Raw genomic sequence first — 17,075 nt, forward strand, 5'->3', positions numbered from 1 at the left:
CCTCGCAATTAGGTCTCTTAGGACCCCTAGTTAAAAGGCCAATGTATTATTCCAACATTTCGTTTTGCATGTACATTCTGTACTGGCCTCGCAATTAGAACACTTAAAACGCCTTGTTAAAGTGCATTACCCAATTTCATTTTTCCTGTTTATTCACGAAGTATGCGCCTCTTTACACGGAAAAAGACAGTAATATAGCAATATTTTGGTTAGTCAGAAATAATTTGGAAAAGGCGGCAATTTATTGTTAGTCAGCAATATTTTGGAAAAGGCGGTAATTTATGGTTAGTCAGCAATATTTTGGAAAAGGCGGCAATTTATGGTTAGTCAGCAATATTTTGGAAAAGGCGGCAATTTATGGTTAGTCAGCAATGTTTTGGAAAAGGCGGCAATTTATGGTTAGTCGGCACAATGTAGCAATTCATACTATTTTCTCCATCATAGGTTTTGCTTTTCCATGTAGGGGGAATACTACTATTTTTACTACCATCCTACTAAAAAATTTACCACTATGGAAAACGGCCTCTAAAATAGGAATGACCCTAGTTAGTTAATGCTACCATATTTCTTTATTGTTTCCCACCATTTCTGATTGTTTCATTAAATCATTAGACGTGGCTTTTTGGATATGAACTCACTGACACTGTCATGGTCTTATGCGAGCAAGGAATATTTTTACTAGCTAGTAAGAAGAAGGTTGAATTCTTGAAACAAATTGATTCTGGCAAAGAAAATGAGACTGAAGTGCCCCCTGTTACGTTACTTGTTCGTGATAAGGGAGATAAAGATAAGGCCAACTTTGGAAAACTTACCGATGCCATCAAGAAAAGCAAAAATGTTAGTTTTTTACAGGGTTCATACAAACCTGGAAAAATCAACCTGAGGGAAAACTCAGGGAAATTCATAATTTTTAGTAAAATTCAGGGAAATTTGCGTCAAACAGGCGCCGAGTAATTAAGCAAAATGCTCATAAACATACCCTCCATAGGATTAACATTACACTATACTTTGGAGGCTCATAACTGCGGTTCTACTAGAGATACGGGGATGCCCTTTGAGTATGTTATAGTCCTATTTGCCCCCCATCCAACCATACTAAAGACTTGGGACTAAGACAAACAGGGGCCGAGTAATTAAGCAAAATGGTCATAAACAACCCCCTCCATAGAAATAGCGTTACACTAAACTTTGGAGGCTCATAACTCTGGTTCTACTAAAGATACGGGGATGTCCTTTGAGTATGTTATAGTCCAATTTGCCCCCATCCAACCATACTAAAAACTTAGGGCTACGTCAAACAGGGGCCGAGTAATTAAGCAAAATGTTTGTGAACATTCCCTACATAGGATTAACATTACACTATACTTTGGAGGCTCATAACTCTGGTTCTACTAGACATACGGGGATGCCCTTTGAGTATGTTATAGTCCTATTTGCCCCCCATCCAATCATACTAAAAACTTAGGGCTATGACAAACAGGGGCCGAGTAATTAAGCAAAATCTTCAAAAACATAGCTCCTTCCATAGGATTAACATTACACTCTACTTTGGAGGCTCATAACTCTGGTTCTACTAGACATACGGGGATGTCCTTTGAGTATGTAATAGTCCCATTTGCCCCCCCCCCTCCTTCGTTAACATTTTCTCCATATGATACTCCATATACGGGAGAAACCTGGAAAATTCCGGGAAGTATATGGGGAAAAACCTGGAAATGTCAGGGAAATTTGTTTTCCAAAAGTTGTATGAACCCTGTTTTAGTTAAACCTCATTTAGATGGCGAAATATAACAAATAATTTTATAGGGTAGAACAACGGGGGAGTTTGCAAAAGATAGATTTGGTGGTGAATTTATGGATTTATGGAGAGCGGCTTACGGAGCTGAAAAATTTGAATCAGTTGATGTCAGTGCTTCAATTGCTCTTATTATGGCACCCAAGGAAGATTCGGAGCTTTCAATTTTGAAAAGGGCATGCCAGCTCACACTAGATGTTTATACCAAATATCTAAGAGATCAAATGATGGAGATCATAGATGCTGATAAGGTTAATTAAGGATTTACATTTATAACTTCAAACGGTTAACTTAATTTTCATCAATAGAAAGTAAAACATTCTAAGCTAGCGGAAGGTGTTGAGGCTGCTGCCAGTGATAAGAAATATATCCACGGTGTTGATGTCAGTCAAGTTGATCTTTGTTACCCGGCCATTATCCAATCTGGGGGAAATTACAATTTAAAGTTTAGCGTTGTTAGTGATAAGAACAACCTTCATTTTGGAGCAATTACTTGCGCATTAGGAGTTCGTTATAAATCCTATTGCTCAAACATTGTCCGTACATTACTGGTTAACCCTTCTCAAGCTCAGCAAGACACCTACAACTTTTTAACTGAGCTTGAAGATGAAATTTTAAAGACCTTAAAAGATGGAGTCAAACTCAGTGACGTTTATAATGCTGCCTTATCATATACTGAGAAGAATCGCAAAGATTTAGTAGAAAAAATGACCAAGAATGTTGGGTAAGTAAACCTAAAAATAAGGTTTATAAGAAAGTCCGAGTCCGACTATGGCGAGTACTCGCGCAGCCCTAAAAATTAGGTTTATAAGAAAGTCCGAGTCCGACTATGGCGAGTACTCGTGCAGGCCTAAAAATAAGGTTTATAAGAAAGTCCGAGTCCGACTATGGGGAGTACTCGGGCAGGCCTAAAAATAAGGTTAATAAGAAAGTCCGAGTCCGACTATGGCGAGTACTCGCGCAGGCCTAAAAATAAGGTTTATAAGAAAGTCCGAGTCCGACTATGGCGAGTACTCGCGCGGGCTTGGCTAAGTAGTATTTATGTCAGTTTATTTTATTCATAGGTTTGCAATGGGAATTGAATTTCGAGAAAGTTCACTCCTTATAACATCCAAGTGTAATGTAACTGCGAAAAAAGGCATGGTGTTTAACATCTGCGTTGGTTTCTCTGGGTTAGAAAATAAAGATGCCAAAGATGATCCATTGGCGAAAATATACGCTTTATTTATCGGTGATACAGTTCTTGTTACTGAGGTATTTATTTACTAATCAAGTCTTTTATTTTAATAATAACTTTTTAACGTAAGTTTAACATCCCACAGGGTCCAGCTACCATTTTAACCAACAATAAGAAAAAACTTAAAAACATTGCCATCTTTTTAAAAGTAATATTTTGCTGTTGCGGTTGAATTCTTGTCAGAACAAATTATTTAAATTAATTCTTAATAATATTTCAGGATGAAGAAGAAGAAGAGGAGGAAGAGGAAGAAGAAGATGATAAACTACCGGCAACAGAAGCCTTGAGTAAAACCCCTCTTGTTTTGGGTAGAGGCGCTCGTAGAACAGCCATTGTTGAATCAAAACTGAGAGTAAGAAACTTAGTTCTTTATTTTTTAGCAGTATTTACTTGGGTTGCAGTCTTGGAAGGATTAGATTAATTTTAGTCCCTTCTCAGATTGCAACGTATTTTATTTATTATCATTTTTTTCATTTCTGTTTCCTTTTGTAATTAAAAATGGTTAAAATAAGTTAAATAACCAAATTAAAACAAAAGGTGTTGTGTGCTTTTAAGTTTGATGTTCGTTTAAATTAGTTTTTAATACATTTGTACTTTTTTGCAATTCAGTATCCAATGGTGAGTGGGTTAAAATTACTAGGTTTTGAATGACCGTTCCGTTTTAACATTTTTTTTGGTTATTTTTGACTGTTGTTATGTTGTTTAGCTTTTTTTAGGTATAATTTCTACTCTCTCAATTATTATTATTATCTAATGATTATCACCTGCTCAATTTACAGACTGAAGCGTCCGCCGAAGAGAAACGTAAAGCTCATCAAAAGGAATTAGCGGAACAAATGAATAATGAGGCACGGGCTAGATTAGCTTCATTAACCGGAGTACAGAAAGAAGAAAAGTGTGTTTTGAATCTTGTAGCTTGGTAAATATAAAAGGTTGTTAATGTTATTCGTGGTTTTTTTAAGGGTTCGCAAGTCTAATATATCTTATAAATCAATTGGGCAAATTCCCAGAGAACCAGAAATCAGGGAACTTAAAATTTACGTTGGTTAGTTGGTATTTCAGAAAAGTTTTTGTTAAAGGGAGGGAGAAGTGGAAAATCAAGTGATTTTTTATCGATTCTTCAACTAATTATAAGACCAGTCTGCATAGTGAAACATTCAGGAAATAGTGTCTCCGAATGATTTTAAAATTCAAATTAGGTTCAGATTTTAAGGATAATTTGAAATTAGGACCTCCGACCAATCGCGTAACGCCCTGCCTTTATATTAACAAAAATCACGTGGCACGCTCCATGTCTCGCGCCACGATTGTCACGTCGCGCGCGAATTTTATCAAATCTCGTGATAAATTTCATTCAACACGGAACGTGCCACGAGCATTGTGTTAATAAAAAGGCAGGGCGTTACGCGATTGGTCGGAGGTCCTTCTTTAAAATTATCCTTAAAATCTCAACCTAATTTGAATTTAAAAATCATTCGGAGCTGGTATTTCCTGAATGTTTCACTATGCAGACTGGTCTTATAATTAGCAGAAGAATCGATAAAAAATACCTTGATTTTCTACTTCACCCTCCCTTTAAAGACTTGATACTGCTTTTAAGGTATAACTAATGTTATTTCGCAGATAAAAAATACGAAACCATAATTCTACCAATTTTTGGTGTTCCTGTACCTTATCACATCTCAACTGTTAAAAATATTAGTCAGTCTGTTGAAGGAGATTACACTTACCTTCGAGTGAATTTCTTTCATCCTGGATCAGCCCTAGGAAGAAATGAAGGCAATATTTTCCCAAATCCCGATGCGACTTTCTTAAAAGAAATGTAGTTCTTTTTATTTTTTTATTATTCTTTTTAAAAAACTGTTTTATTAATAATTTTTCTTGTTATTTTATTTTATAGAACGTACAGGAGTACAAATGTCAAAGAACCCGGAGAAATATCGGCTCCTTCCTCTAATTTGAATACCGCATTCCGATTGATCAAAGAAGTACAGAAAAAGTTCAAAACAAGGGAGGCTGAGGAGCGGGAAAAGGAAGTAAGTTTAATAATGCTTATTTTATTACTTTTTATATTTAATTATTGATTGATTGATTGATTAATGATTGTATTAATGACAGGGAATAGTTAAACAAGACTCTTTGGTTATGAGCTCTAATAAAGGCAACCCCAAGCTCAAAGATCTTTACATCCGCCCAAATATTTATTCTAAAAGAATATCTGGTACTTTAGAGGCTCATACAAATGGTAAGATTATTTTTAGAGGCGTGCTAGTCCTAATTTTTAGAGGCGTGCTAGTCCTAATTTTTAGAGGCGTGCTAGTCCTAATTTTTAGAGGCGTGCTAGTCCTAATTTTTAGAGGCGTGCTAGTCCTAATTTTTAGGTTGCGAGTAGTGGAAAACTGGACTCGCCAAGTCCTCGAGTCCAATTTCCCAGTACTCGCGAGTTCTAGGGGGAAAATGGACTCGTCGTGTAGTGTTACTAGCCTTGCGGAGGACTCGCGAGTACCCGCAAATGTCTAGGAAAACGGGTAGCAAGTCGGACTCGCGTGCGTGTACCCGCAAATGACTAGGAAAACGGGTAGCGATTCGGACTCGCGGGCGAGTACCTGCAAATGACTAGGAAAACGGGTAGCGAGTCGAACTTGCGTGCTAGTACCCGCAAATTTCTAGGAAAACGGGTAGTGATTCGGACTCGCGGGCGAGTACCCGCAAATGACTAGGAAAACGGGTAGCGAGTCGGAATCGCGTGCGAGTACCCGAAAATTTCTAGGAAAACGGGTAGCGAGTCGGAATCGCGTGCGAGTACCCGAAAATTTCTAGGAAAACGGGTAGCGAGTCGGAATCGCGTGCGAGTACCCGAAAATTTCTAGGAAAACGGGTAGCGAGTCGGAATCGCGGGCGAGTACCCGAAAATTTCTAGGAAAACGGGTAGCAAGTCGGACTCGCGTGCGTGTACCCGCAAATGACTAGGAAAACGGGTAGTGAGTCGGACTCGCGTGCGAGTACCCGCAAATTAGGAAAACTGGTAGCGAGTCTGAGTACCCGCAAATGTCTAGGAAAACGGGTAGCGAGTCCGAGTACCCGCAAATGTCTAGGAAAACGGGTAGCGAGTCCGAGTACACGCAAATGTCTATTAAGACGGGTAGAGTCCGAGTACCCGCAAATGTCTAGGAAAACTGGTAGAGTCCGAGTACCCGCAAATGTCTAGGAAAACTGGTAGAGTCCGAGTACCTGCAAATGTCTAGGAAAACGGGTAGCGAGTCCGAGTACCCGCAAATGTCTAGGAAAACGGGTAGCGAGTCCGAGTACACGCAAATGTCTATTAAGACGGGTAGAGTCCGAGTACCCGCAAATGTCTAGGAAAACTGGTAGAGTCCGAGTACCCGCAAATGTCTAGGAAAACTGGTAGAGTCCGAGTACCCGCAAATGTCTAGGAAAACTGGTAGCTAGTACCCGCAAATGTCTAGGAAAACTGGTAGCTAGTACCCGCAAATGTCTAGGAAAACTGGTAGCTAGTACCCGCAAATGTCTAGGAAAACGGGTAGCGAGTCCGAGTACCCGCAAATGTCTATTAAGACGGGTAGAGTCCGAGTACCCGCAAATGTCTAGGAAAACGGGTAGCGAGTCCGAGTACCCGCAAATGTCTAGGAAAACGGGTAGCGAGTCCGAGTACCCGCAAATGTCTATTAAGACGGGTAGAGTCCGAGTACCCGCAAATGTCTAGGAAAACGGGTAGCTAGTACCCGCAAATGACTAGGAAAACGGGTAGCTAGTACCCGCAAATGTCTAGGAAAACTGGTAGCTAGTACCCGCAAATGTCTAGGAAATCTGGTAGCTAGTAGGAAAACAGGTGGCGAATCCGAGTGCGAGTCGGACTTGGACTCGCATGCGAGTTCCCGCAAATTTCTAGGAAAACAGGTAGAGAGTCGGACTCGGACACGCATGGGAGTACTCGCACAGGCCTAATTATTTTTGAAAGAAAATCATTGTGGAAAGAAAGCTGGAAGAACCTATGAAATGACTTCTACTGTTTACAAAAGGTTTCAGATTTACATCTGTTCGGGGTGACAAAGTAGATCTTCTTTACAACAACATAAAACACGCTTTCTTCCAACCCTGCGATGGAGAAATGATTATTCTCTTGCATTTTACTCTTAAAGTGTGTTGAGTAACGCTACTTTTTACTTTTTAGACATTGAGAGTTGGTACGAATATAAGCTTTGCGTTTCAGAACGCCATTATGTTTGGCAAAAGAAGAAACAATGATGTTCAATTTTATACCGAAGTTGGTGAAATCACCACTGATTTGGGGAAACATCAACACATGCATGACCGTGATGATTTAGCCGCTGAACAAGCTGAAAGAGACATGAGGCAAAAGCTTAAAACTGCTTTTAAAACATTTTGCGATAAGGTGGAACAAATGACCAAACAAGAGGTTGAGTTTGATACACCATTCCGGGAATTGGGATATCCAGGAGTTCCTTACCGAAGTACAGTTCTTTTACAACCAACATCAGGATGTCTCGTTAACTTGACTGATTGGGTAAGTTTAATTATTTATAATCCAAGGTTCATACAAACCTGGAAAACAGGGAAAACCTGGAATAATCAGGGAAATAATTAGTTGACAAAAACCTCAGGGAAAACTCAGGGAAATTTGCATCAAACAGGGGCCGAGTAATTAGGCAAAATGGTCATAAACAAACCCCCCTCCATAGGATTAACATTACACTAAACTTTGGAGGCTCATAACTCTGGTTCTACTAGAGATACCGGGATGTCCTTTGAGTATGTTATAGTCCTATTTGCCCCCCATCCAACCATACTAAAAAGTTACGGCTGCGACAAATAGGGGCCGAGTAATGAAGCAAAATGTTCGTGAACATTCCCTACATAGGATTAACATTACAGTATACTTTGGAGGCTCATAACTCTGGTTCTACTAGAGATACCGGAATGTCCTTTGAGTATGTTATAGTCCAATTTGTCCCCCATCCAACCATACTAAAAAGTTACGGCTGCGACAAATAGGGGCCGAGTAATGAAGCAAAATGTTCGTGAACATTCCCTACGTAGGATTAACATTACACTATACTTTGGAGGCTCATAACTCTGGTTCTACTAGAGATACGGGGATGTCCTTTGAGTATGTTATAGTCCTGTTTGCCCCCCATCCAACCATACTAAAAACTTAGGGCTACGACAAACAGGGGCCGAGTAATTAAGCAAAATGTTCAGAAACATAGCTCCCTCCATAGGAATTATTACATTAAACTTTGGAAGCTCATAACTCTGGTTATATTAGAGATACGGGGATGTCCTTTGAGTATGTTACAGTCATATTTGCCCCCCCCATCCAACCATACCAAAAACTTAGGGCTACGGCAAACATGGGCGCAGTAATTTAGCAAAACGTGAACAAACAACCCCCTCCATAGGAATAGCATTACACTAAACTTTGGAGGCTCGTAACTCCGGTTATATTAGAGATACGGGGATGTCCATTTTATTGTGTAATAGTCATATTTGCCCCCCCCCCCCTCCTCCTTCGTTAACATTTGCTCCATAGGATACTCCATATTCGGGAAAAACCTGGAAAATTCAGGGAAGTATATGGGGAAAAACATGGAAATCTCAGGAAAATTTGTTTTCCAAAAGTTGTATGAACCCTAGCTGTAATCTTTAAGATACAGTTTGGTACTTAAAAGTATTTTATTTTAGCCACCGTTTGTTATAACTCTGGAAGAAGTGGAACTGGTTCATTTTGAAAGAGTTCAATTTCATTTGAAAAATTTTGATATGATCTTTGTTTTCAAAGATTATCATAGAAAAACATCCATGGTTAACGCTGTTCCCATGAACATGTTGGATCACGTTAAAGAGTGGTTGAAGTGCGTTATTTATTATTTTGATGTGCTCGTAATGTTTTAATTATTTAACTATTAATATAGTTCTTGCGATATTCGTTATACCGAGGGTATTCAAAGTTTAAACTGGACCAAAATTATGAAAACTATTACCGATGACCCCGAGGGATTCTTTGAGAATGGTGGTTGGTCCTTTTTGGATCCTGATAGTGAAGGAGAAAATGAGGATGATGATGATGAAGATAAAGAGGATGATCAATATAAACCAAGTGAATCTGAAGACGAGGAAGAAGAGAGTGAAAGCGAAGATAATTACTCGGATTCAGACGCATCTGATAATTCCTCATCTGGTATGAAGAGTAAATAAATATTAATTGACCAATCAGGATGTGTTTGAAAAAAATGATCTCAATGTGTTTTGCAATCCTTTCAGGTGGAGAGGAAGGTAGTAGCGAAGAAAGTGGAAAAGACTGGTCAGAGCTAGAAGAAGAAGCGGCTCGCGGTAAATTAAAAACGCTTTGCGCAAATGTTTAGTTAAAATTTTAACTACGTTTCTTCAAAATAGCTGATCGGGAAAATGAATACGAAGCTGCTCCAAGCTCCCGACACAATAGAAACAAAAAATCATCTTCGTCTCACTCCAAATCTAGTAGCAAACCAAGTAGTAGCAGCCACAGTAAAAAATCTTCGCACAATAGTCCAAGAAGAGACAAACATCATTCATCCTCGTCCAAAGGTAAACGCGGTCGCGATACATCTGGAAGTGAAAACACCCCTAAGAAAAAGAGAAAATAAAAAAGAGAAATCATCTTCGTTTACACGTATTATGGTTTTACTTCCACCAACCAAAAATTAATAATCTTTTATTTTATGTTATATCGCGTGAAATTCAGGAAAAAAAAGCCTCCATTCTCATCAGAACTTTGTATATAAAATCAAATCACGCTCCTGCCCCTCAAAACTTTTTATTTTTTTAAGTTTAAGCTGTTAGAAATTAAAAATAAAACTTCCGAGGGATAAAAAGTTAAAAACAAAAGGATTCTTTTAAATTGAGAATTTATAAACTTCAGCTTTCTCGTTACAGTAATTTAAATTTTAATATAGTTTGAGTGAACTGATTCTGACTCCCCCTAACCTTTTCGCGTCTTTATAGTTATACATTGTAATTGAATGTTTTTGGTTCATTCACTGAAATAAATCTTAAGATAATTGTAGTTTTTCAAGACGGCGCTTTTTTAAGTCATTTACGGGAAGGAAGGTAATTAAAAATTATCCCATACTTTCTACTCTACATACATTTATTGTCATTCCTCCATGGCATGGCCAACTTAGATTACCTGCGGTAGAAAGCCTGCCAGCTTTACCCGAGCCCCATGTTAAAAAAAGAACTAGCAAAATCGCCCCTAGTTCCGACTTTCGCCGCTAGGTGCGCTACCAACCCAGTTTTCCTCCTAAAGCTTTTTCTATGGGAAAAAATATTCGGAAGTGGACTCGGTTTTAGAGCATTTTTAATATATTTACCGATTTTTTTCGTGGCCGAGTTTTAAATGAGAAGTCAAGTAAGTTCTAATCTATATTTTGAGACCAATTTCATAACTTTCCGTCCGTTATTTGACGAATAATCAGCATTCAAAGTTGGAGTTGTTTTTAAGGCGGAGAAATGCGCCGTTTAGAGTTAAGCCTCGGTCTGGAGGAAGTTTACAATAAAATTTAGTGGCGCCGTTGGACGAAGGCTTAGGTTTTCCGAGAAATTTATTTTATCCGCATGAAAAACAACCCCAACTTTGAATGTTGATTACTAGTCAAATAACGGACGGAAAATTATGCAATTGGCCTCAAAATATAGATTAGATCTTACTTGACTTCTCATTTAAAACTCGGCCACGAAAAAAATTGATAAATATATTAAAAATGCTCTTAAACCGAGTTCACTTCCGAATTTTTTTTCCCATAGAAAAAGCATTATGAGGAAAACTGGGTTGGTAGCGCACCTAACGGCGAAAGTCGGAACTAGGGGCGATTTTAACATTTGCTAGTCGTTTTTTAACATGGGGCTCGGGTAAAGCTGGCAGGCCTTCTACCACCGGTAATCTAAGTTGGCCATGTCCATGGCCAGGGGAGAAATTTGATTGGCGGGAGAGGGGGCGTTCCCGCCGTGTTTCGTGTGTATATTCCGCCATTATCAGGTCTGATTTACGCCGTGTCGGAAGTTTTGTGTGGACTACTCGTTTTAATTTTTGGTTTTAGAAGACTTTTATTACAAAGGTGATATATACTCGGATAATATCTTCTCAAACATCATTAGATTTACTGGAAAATGGTATGTAATGTTCTAATTTTAGTTAATTTTTGCTAAGCCTTTGACATGGTTTTTCCGGATCATCACTCGTGACACTCATCAGTCACTCAAAAGGGGTGGGGGAGGGATCGGGATACTTAATTAAAATTTAAATCTGTGAATATAAATTAAAAGACATTATAGTGGTTTAATAGTTTTGAACAATGTATTGTCATAGTCTTAAAAGAAAGTGCTTGTAAATAATATACCCCATGTAGTTGTTAATTAATTAATTTAAATACCTTAATGCCCCTCAATTAGCAGTGGTCCAATCCAATGTGCGAGGAATTTATCCATATTAAGCATTAATTTAGCTATTTGTTTCTAAAATTTAGTTTGAATATTGATTGGCCAAGTGTACGTGTGTTTGGAAATCTTATATTGATACCATACAATAAGTATTACAATGGCTAAAGCTGAGATGGTGTCAAATAGTATCCGGAGCCAATCAAACTATGAAAATACATTGGTATGTTCATGTGGGTTTCGTTTGTGGTTTATACGTTTTGTGGTAGCATTAAATGCTGGTTGAACATATATTCTATGAAATATAAAGCTTATACACAGCTACATCAATTGTCAGGTTGTCAATAAGAGTGTTCAAAATTGTCTAATAGAGATGAATTAATAATGGAAGTTAATAACTGGTTCATAAACATTAAAGAACCATTTCGTTCCTATGAAATTATTCCATTAACAGTAATTTTCCAAACCTGTTTCTTAAATTCTTCCCCCACCACAAGATGACCCAATTTTTTTATCTGCCAAGTACGTAAAACTTTCCTAAGGAAGTCTGGAATCTAATCTCAAATATTTCTTGTTGTTAACTGAATTAGTCAAATGAATATATATCTGATCAAATCATAAATGCGTGTCTAATAATATGAATAGTTATCCTCTGCCCCATCCTGGAAAAAAACCTAAAAATTCCCCCAAACCCTCAATAATAATTAAAATCCCAAAGAACCAGATGTTAAAACCAAATTTTAAGGTAGCCAATGCGAGATTAGCTTCTTCGGATGATGTTAAAGGTATCATTTGGTGTTGAATTTTAGCCCCAAACTCCGCAAATATCTCCTCAAGAGGAGCAGGAAAAGCTTCTAGATGAAGCTCTTGGTGTGGTTAAGGTCCAGGCATTTCAAATGAAAAGATGTTTGGACAAATCCAAGTTAATGGAGGCTCTCAAACACGCGTCCAACTTTTTAGGAGAGCTCCGTACTTCATTATTGAGTCCTAAGAGCTACTACGAACTTTGTATCCTTTTTAGCCCCTAAATTTTAAGTGCCGTATCTTATATAAACAAACCCTTAACAAACTAATTAGATATGGCTGTAACTGACGAACTTCGTCACTTGGAAATATTCCTTTTAGACGAGTTTCAAAAAGGTCGAAAAGTTGCTGACCTTTATGAATTGGTTCAGTATGCTGGAAACATTGTGCCTAGATTGTACGTTACGTTACTTTTGCAACTGCGAAATTTAAGGTTATGCGTTCTAAAATAAGTTTTTTTGGGTTAGATACCTTCTTATAACTATTGGCATAGTTTATTTGAAAAGTAACGAGTCTTCGAAGAAGGATTTGCTAAAAGATTTGGTTGAAATGTGCCGAGGTGTTCAACACCCTCTTAGAGGGTTGTTCCTTCGTAATTATTTGTTGCAAAGCACCAGAAATATTTTACCTGACACTGATGAAGAGAATACACCGTAATGAAAAGTAAATTTATCCGTTATTGGTTAGAATTTACAAGAAATTTATCATTCAGAGACCCTGATATGTCAGGAACTGTCAAAGACTCTATAGACTTTATTCTAATGAATTTCGCTGAAATGAATAAATTGTGGGTTCGAATGCAACATCAGGGACATTCTAGGGAGAAAGACCGACGCGAAAAAGAGAGACAAGAGCTTAGATTGTTAGTTGGAACAAATTTAGTTCGTCTTTCTCAGTTGGAGTGTGTGGATATGGAAAGATACAAGAAGGTTGGAGGATTTTCATATTTACGATAGGTTGAGATTGCCGAATTTTGTCTAATGATAAATATCAAAAGATGGTACTTCCTGGTATCTTGGAGCAAGCGGTCAGTTGTCGAGACGCAATTGCTCAAGAATATTTAATGGAATGCGTCATTCAAGTCTTTCCTGATGAATTCCATCTTCAGACTTTGAATAATTTCTTAAGAGCTTGCGCGGAATTGCACCAAGACGTCAATGTTAAAAATATTATTATTGCTTTGATTGATAGGCAAGTTGCGTGAAAGATTAATATAAGTAATTGGCCTAATTAATAAAACTCAATTTAGATTAGCAGTTTTTGCCACAAGAGAAGATGGTGTTGGGATACCTAGTGATATTAAACTCTTTGACATCTTTTCGGAACAAGTGGCTCAAATTATTCAAGTGATTTTGCGCTTTTTAGCAATTTTAGATTCTGTGCCAAACGTACGTGGAACTAATTTAAAAAACATTTTAGTCTCGACAAGACATGCCACCCGAAGATTGCGTATCACTCCAAGTTTCCCTTATAAATTTGGCCTTAAAATGTTACCCTGATCGTGTAGATTATGTTGATAAGGTTCTTCAAACCACTGTAGAAATATTTGGAAATATGAACATTGGAAAGTATGTAAGACAATGATTTAGGACGGGTTCGAGTATTAAAAATTTCACTTTCTTCTTCAGAGTCGATTACACAACACCTTTAGCTCGCGAACTGCAAAGGCTTTTAAAGATTCTAGTTCAAAACTACAACAATCTTTTGACTGTTTTGAAATTGAAACATTTTGGAGCTTTGATTGACTTTTGCGATTATCATTGCCGCAAATCCATGTCCGCATTCCTGATGTACAATGCTCTAGAGAATGAAACTGTCTTTTCAACTCCCGACGAAGTTGATCAAATTTTGACCCTAGTCTCTCCATTGGTTCAAGATCAGTCTGATCAACCAGCCGAAGAGGAAGACCCTGAAGATTTTGCGGAAGAACAAGGACTTATGGGAAGATCCATTAATTTAATGCAAGCTGACAGTCCAGACCAACAATATCTCGTAATTAAATCTTCTAAGACGCAATGCGATCCATTCAACTCTTTAACTTATCATTAATTTTATAGATATTAATCACAGCGCGTAAACATTTTGGAAGTGGAGGAAATAAGAGAATTCGTTACACTTTGCCCCCTTTAGTATTTCAAGCTTACAAGTTAGCCTTTAGGTACAAAGAAATTAGCGAGGAAGATGATAAATGGAATAAGAAGTGCGAGAAAATCTTCCAATTCTGTCATCAAACAATCAGCGCCCTTATAAAGGCTGAAATGGCTGAATTACCATTAAGGTTGTTTTTACAAGGCGCCCTCGCCGCTGGCATTACGGGCTTTGAAAACCACGAGACTGTCGCTTACGAATTTGTGTCTCAGGTTAGCTTTGTTTTGACTTGGGCTGTGCGGGTACTCGAAAATGACGGGTACTCGACTTCGAGTCCGAGTCCGAGTACTCTCGGACTCGGACTCGAAACTGGTTTTCCTAGGACTCGAACGGGTACCCGGGTCCTTGACCAAGGCCTGAAATTACCCGTTTAGGGCTTGTCGAGTCCATTTTTCTTTACCAACCTGATAGCCAACTTTATCAGCTACTGATTAAAATGTTTTCATATTTAAAAAAGTTAAAATTACTATTAATGTTTAGTTTGAAACAGTTAGAAAAAAAAAAACAAAATGTTTTAAGAGTAAATTTGACGAATTTTGGGCTCGGATTAAGAATTTTGGACTCGAAACCATGTTTTTTGGACTCGAAAATGGACTCGAAGTCACTCGAAACCATGTTTTAAGGACTCGAAGTCACTCGAAACCATGTTTTAAGGACTCGAAGTCACTCGAAACCATGTTTTAAGGACTCGAAGTCACTCGAAACCATGTTTTAAGGACTCGATGGACTCGACGAGTCCACTTTTCCAGGACTCGGACTCGGACTCGAAACCTAAAAATGAGGACTCGCACACCTCTAGTTTTGACGAAACAAAATTGTACCGTGATTCATTGTGGTTTGAATATTTTCAGGCATTTTCTCTGTACGAAGATGAAATATCAGAAAGCAAAGCTCAGCTAGCCGCCATTACGTTACTAAGCGCCACCATTGAACAAACTAAATGTTTCAGTGAAGAAAATCACGAACCTCTAAGAACCAAGTGCATCCTAGCCGCTTCTAAATTGTTGAAGAAACCGGATCAGTGTAGAGGAGTTGCCATTTGCTCTCAGTTATTTTGGTCGGGTAAAACGAAAGAAACCAATGGGGAGGAGTTAAGAGATGGCAAGAAAGTAGTGGATTACTTAAAGAAAGGTATCAGGATTGCCAATCAGTGTATGGATTCGTCAGTTCAAGTTCAACTGTTTGTTGAGTTGTTAAACACGTACATTTACTTTTATGAAAAGGGAAATGATCAGGTAATTGTAATTTTTTCTTTATTGTTTTGGGCCACTTCATCAAATTAATTAAACAACTTGTTATTTTGGGTATTCGATAGGCCTGTGCGAGTACCCGGTACCCGAAAATTACCCGGTCGGGTATCGGGTCAGGTACCCGACCCGATACCCGAAAACTTAATTTCTTAATACCCGAAATTATTCGAATATTTAAATTTCCCCGCTCATTACCCGTGACAAGGCTTAGGGCAATCAGGTATTGGTTTGGCAAAGTTTCTTGAACTTAGAAGAACTTAAGTTTGAGTAAACTTTTCCACAATGCTCAGTATTATTCATTATTTCAATCCTCGCTAATAGCTTAAAGGTGGAATTCATAAACGTCGGACGCAACGCAATTTAGTACAGGCAAAGGCAGGGCGTCGTGCGCAAAATTCGGAAGTTTGCGCACGACGCCCTGCCTTTGCCTGTACTAAATTGCGTTGCGTCCGACGTTTATGAATCCACCTTTAGCGTCGTATTTTTGTACTTTTCGCCATAATGGTATCCAAGTCTTTCATGACACTTATTTTTTTCACAAATAAAAGTATTTCATCCCGATAAGTACCCGATATGATTTTTTGCTACCCGAAAAGCACCCGACTAATGGTAGTTTAGCTAGGCCTAATTATTCGAGTACCCGTTAGAAATCCGGGTACCCGACCCGATACCCGATTGGAAGATTTTTCAACTACCCGTACCCGACCCGAAACCCAAAAATCACAACCCGCACAGGCCTAGTAATTTAACTAATTAACTCGCTATTTTGGTTGATTTTTCAGGTTACAATTCCTATTTTGAATCAACTTATAAGTAAGATTCGGGAAGAGTTACCGAATCTCGAGTTCAATGAGGAAACGGACCAAATCAATAAGCATTTCACAAATACTTTAGAACATTTAAGAAATCACTTAGAAAATCCTGAGGGTAATGGACCTTCCTATACAGGAATTGTTCTATAAATACTAATCAATGTTTTCACGCTAATACAATCATCATTAATTTGATTTTCTTTTCTTCAAATATTTGCCTATAATTCAGTAGTCTGCCCTCAATTTAACCTTAAAAATGTTATTTACGCTTTAGATCTCGTACAAAATGTTTGAAATTAAAGAGTATGTCATATATTTTATCATTTGTACAATTTTAAATAAGCAGTTAATTGATAAATTAAAATCTTTAATTTATTATTATTATTATTAAATCATTGTGAATTTAATATGAAAGTTAATGTAAAAAAATGGTTGTATATTTTTGTAGTTGATTGGTGGATTCCTTATTGCAGGAATAAAGAAATATGTAGTAAATTTAATTGGAATTAATTTGAAATTTTTTCCAGTGTTAAAATAATGAAGGAAAAAAATGCGTTCAGTAACAGCTACCAAAA

At 37.9% G+C, this 17,075-nt stretch overlaps 2 protein-coding genes across 3 annotated transcripts in view; both read left to right on the forward strand.

The window, feature by feature from the left end:
- dre4 (SPT16 homolog, facilitates chromatin remodeling subunit dre4) overlaps positions 1 to 10,125 on the forward strand; it is a 13,345-nt gene extending 3,220 nt beyond the window's left edge. The window contains exons 3-19 of one of the 2 annotated variants that reach the window (XM_089848903.1): positions 613 to 837; positions 1,807 to 2,046; positions 2,104 to 2,519; positions 2,860 to 3,049; positions 3,118 to 3,180; positions 3,253 to 3,384; positions 3,812 to 3,927; positions 3,995 to 4,077; positions 4,656 to 4,854; positions 4,933 to 5,068; positions 5,151 to 5,277; positions 7,073 to 7,191; positions 7,264 to 7,578; positions 8,757 to 8,926; positions 8,987 to 9,261; positions 9,336 to 9,404; positions 9,468 to 10,125. In XM_089848903.1, coding sequence (XP_089705029.1) covers positions 613 to 837; positions 1,807 to 2,046; positions 2,104 to 2,519; positions 2,860 to 3,049; positions 3,118 to 3,180; positions 3,253 to 3,384; positions 3,812 to 3,927; positions 3,995 to 4,077; positions 4,656 to 4,854; positions 4,933 to 5,068; positions 5,151 to 5,277; positions 7,073 to 7,191; positions 7,264 to 7,578; positions 8,757 to 8,926; positions 8,987 to 9,261; positions 9,336 to 9,404; positions 9,468 to 9,697 — 3,105 coding nt within the window. In that variant the 3' untranslated portion in view covers positions 9,698 to 10,125. The remainder of the gene's footprint in view (positions 1 to 612; positions 838 to 1,806; positions 2,047 to 2,103; positions 2,520 to 2,859; positions 3,050 to 3,117; positions 3,181 to 3,252; positions 3,385 to 3,811; positions 3,928 to 3,994; positions 4,078 to 4,655; positions 4,855 to 4,932; positions 5,069 to 5,150; positions 5,278 to 7,072; positions 7,192 to 7,263; positions 7,579 to 8,756; positions 8,927 to 8,986; positions 9,262 to 9,335; positions 9,405 to 9,467) is intronic. The other variant, XM_089848904.1, reaches the window with a different exon arrangement.
- A 1,730-nt stretch (positions 10,126 to 11,855) lies between these two features.
- Positions 11,856 to 16,995, forward strand: Vps35 (Vacuolar protein sorting 35). Its single transcript, XM_089848915.1, has 13 exons — positions 11,856 to 11,887; positions 12,132 to 12,231; positions 12,296 to 12,494; positions 12,564 to 12,687; positions 12,758 to 12,943; positions 13,003 to 13,219; positions 13,288 to 13,481; positions 13,540 to 13,636; positions 13,710 to 13,858; positions 13,919 to 14,282; positions 14,348 to 14,650; positions 15,290 to 15,673; positions 16,471 to 16,995. Exons 1-13 carry the CDS (start codon positions 11,871 to 11,873, stop codon positions 16,648 to 16,650), a joined length of 2,514 nt encoding a protein of 837 aa, XP_089705041.1. The 5' UTR covers positions 11,856 to 11,870; the 3' UTR covers positions 16,651 to 16,995.
- Positions 16,996 to 17,075: the final 80 nt, after the last annotated feature.

This window comes from Phalangium opilio, unplaced genomic scaffold (assembly GCF_054372755.1).
Source record: "Phalangium opilio isolate 3A_F unplaced genomic scaffold, DU_Popi_V2 ptg000082l_1, whole genome shotgun sequence".
Classification (NCBI taxonomy): domain Eukaryota; kingdom Metazoa; phylum Arthropoda; class Arachnida; order Opiliones; family Phalangiidae; genus Phalangium; species Phalangium opilio.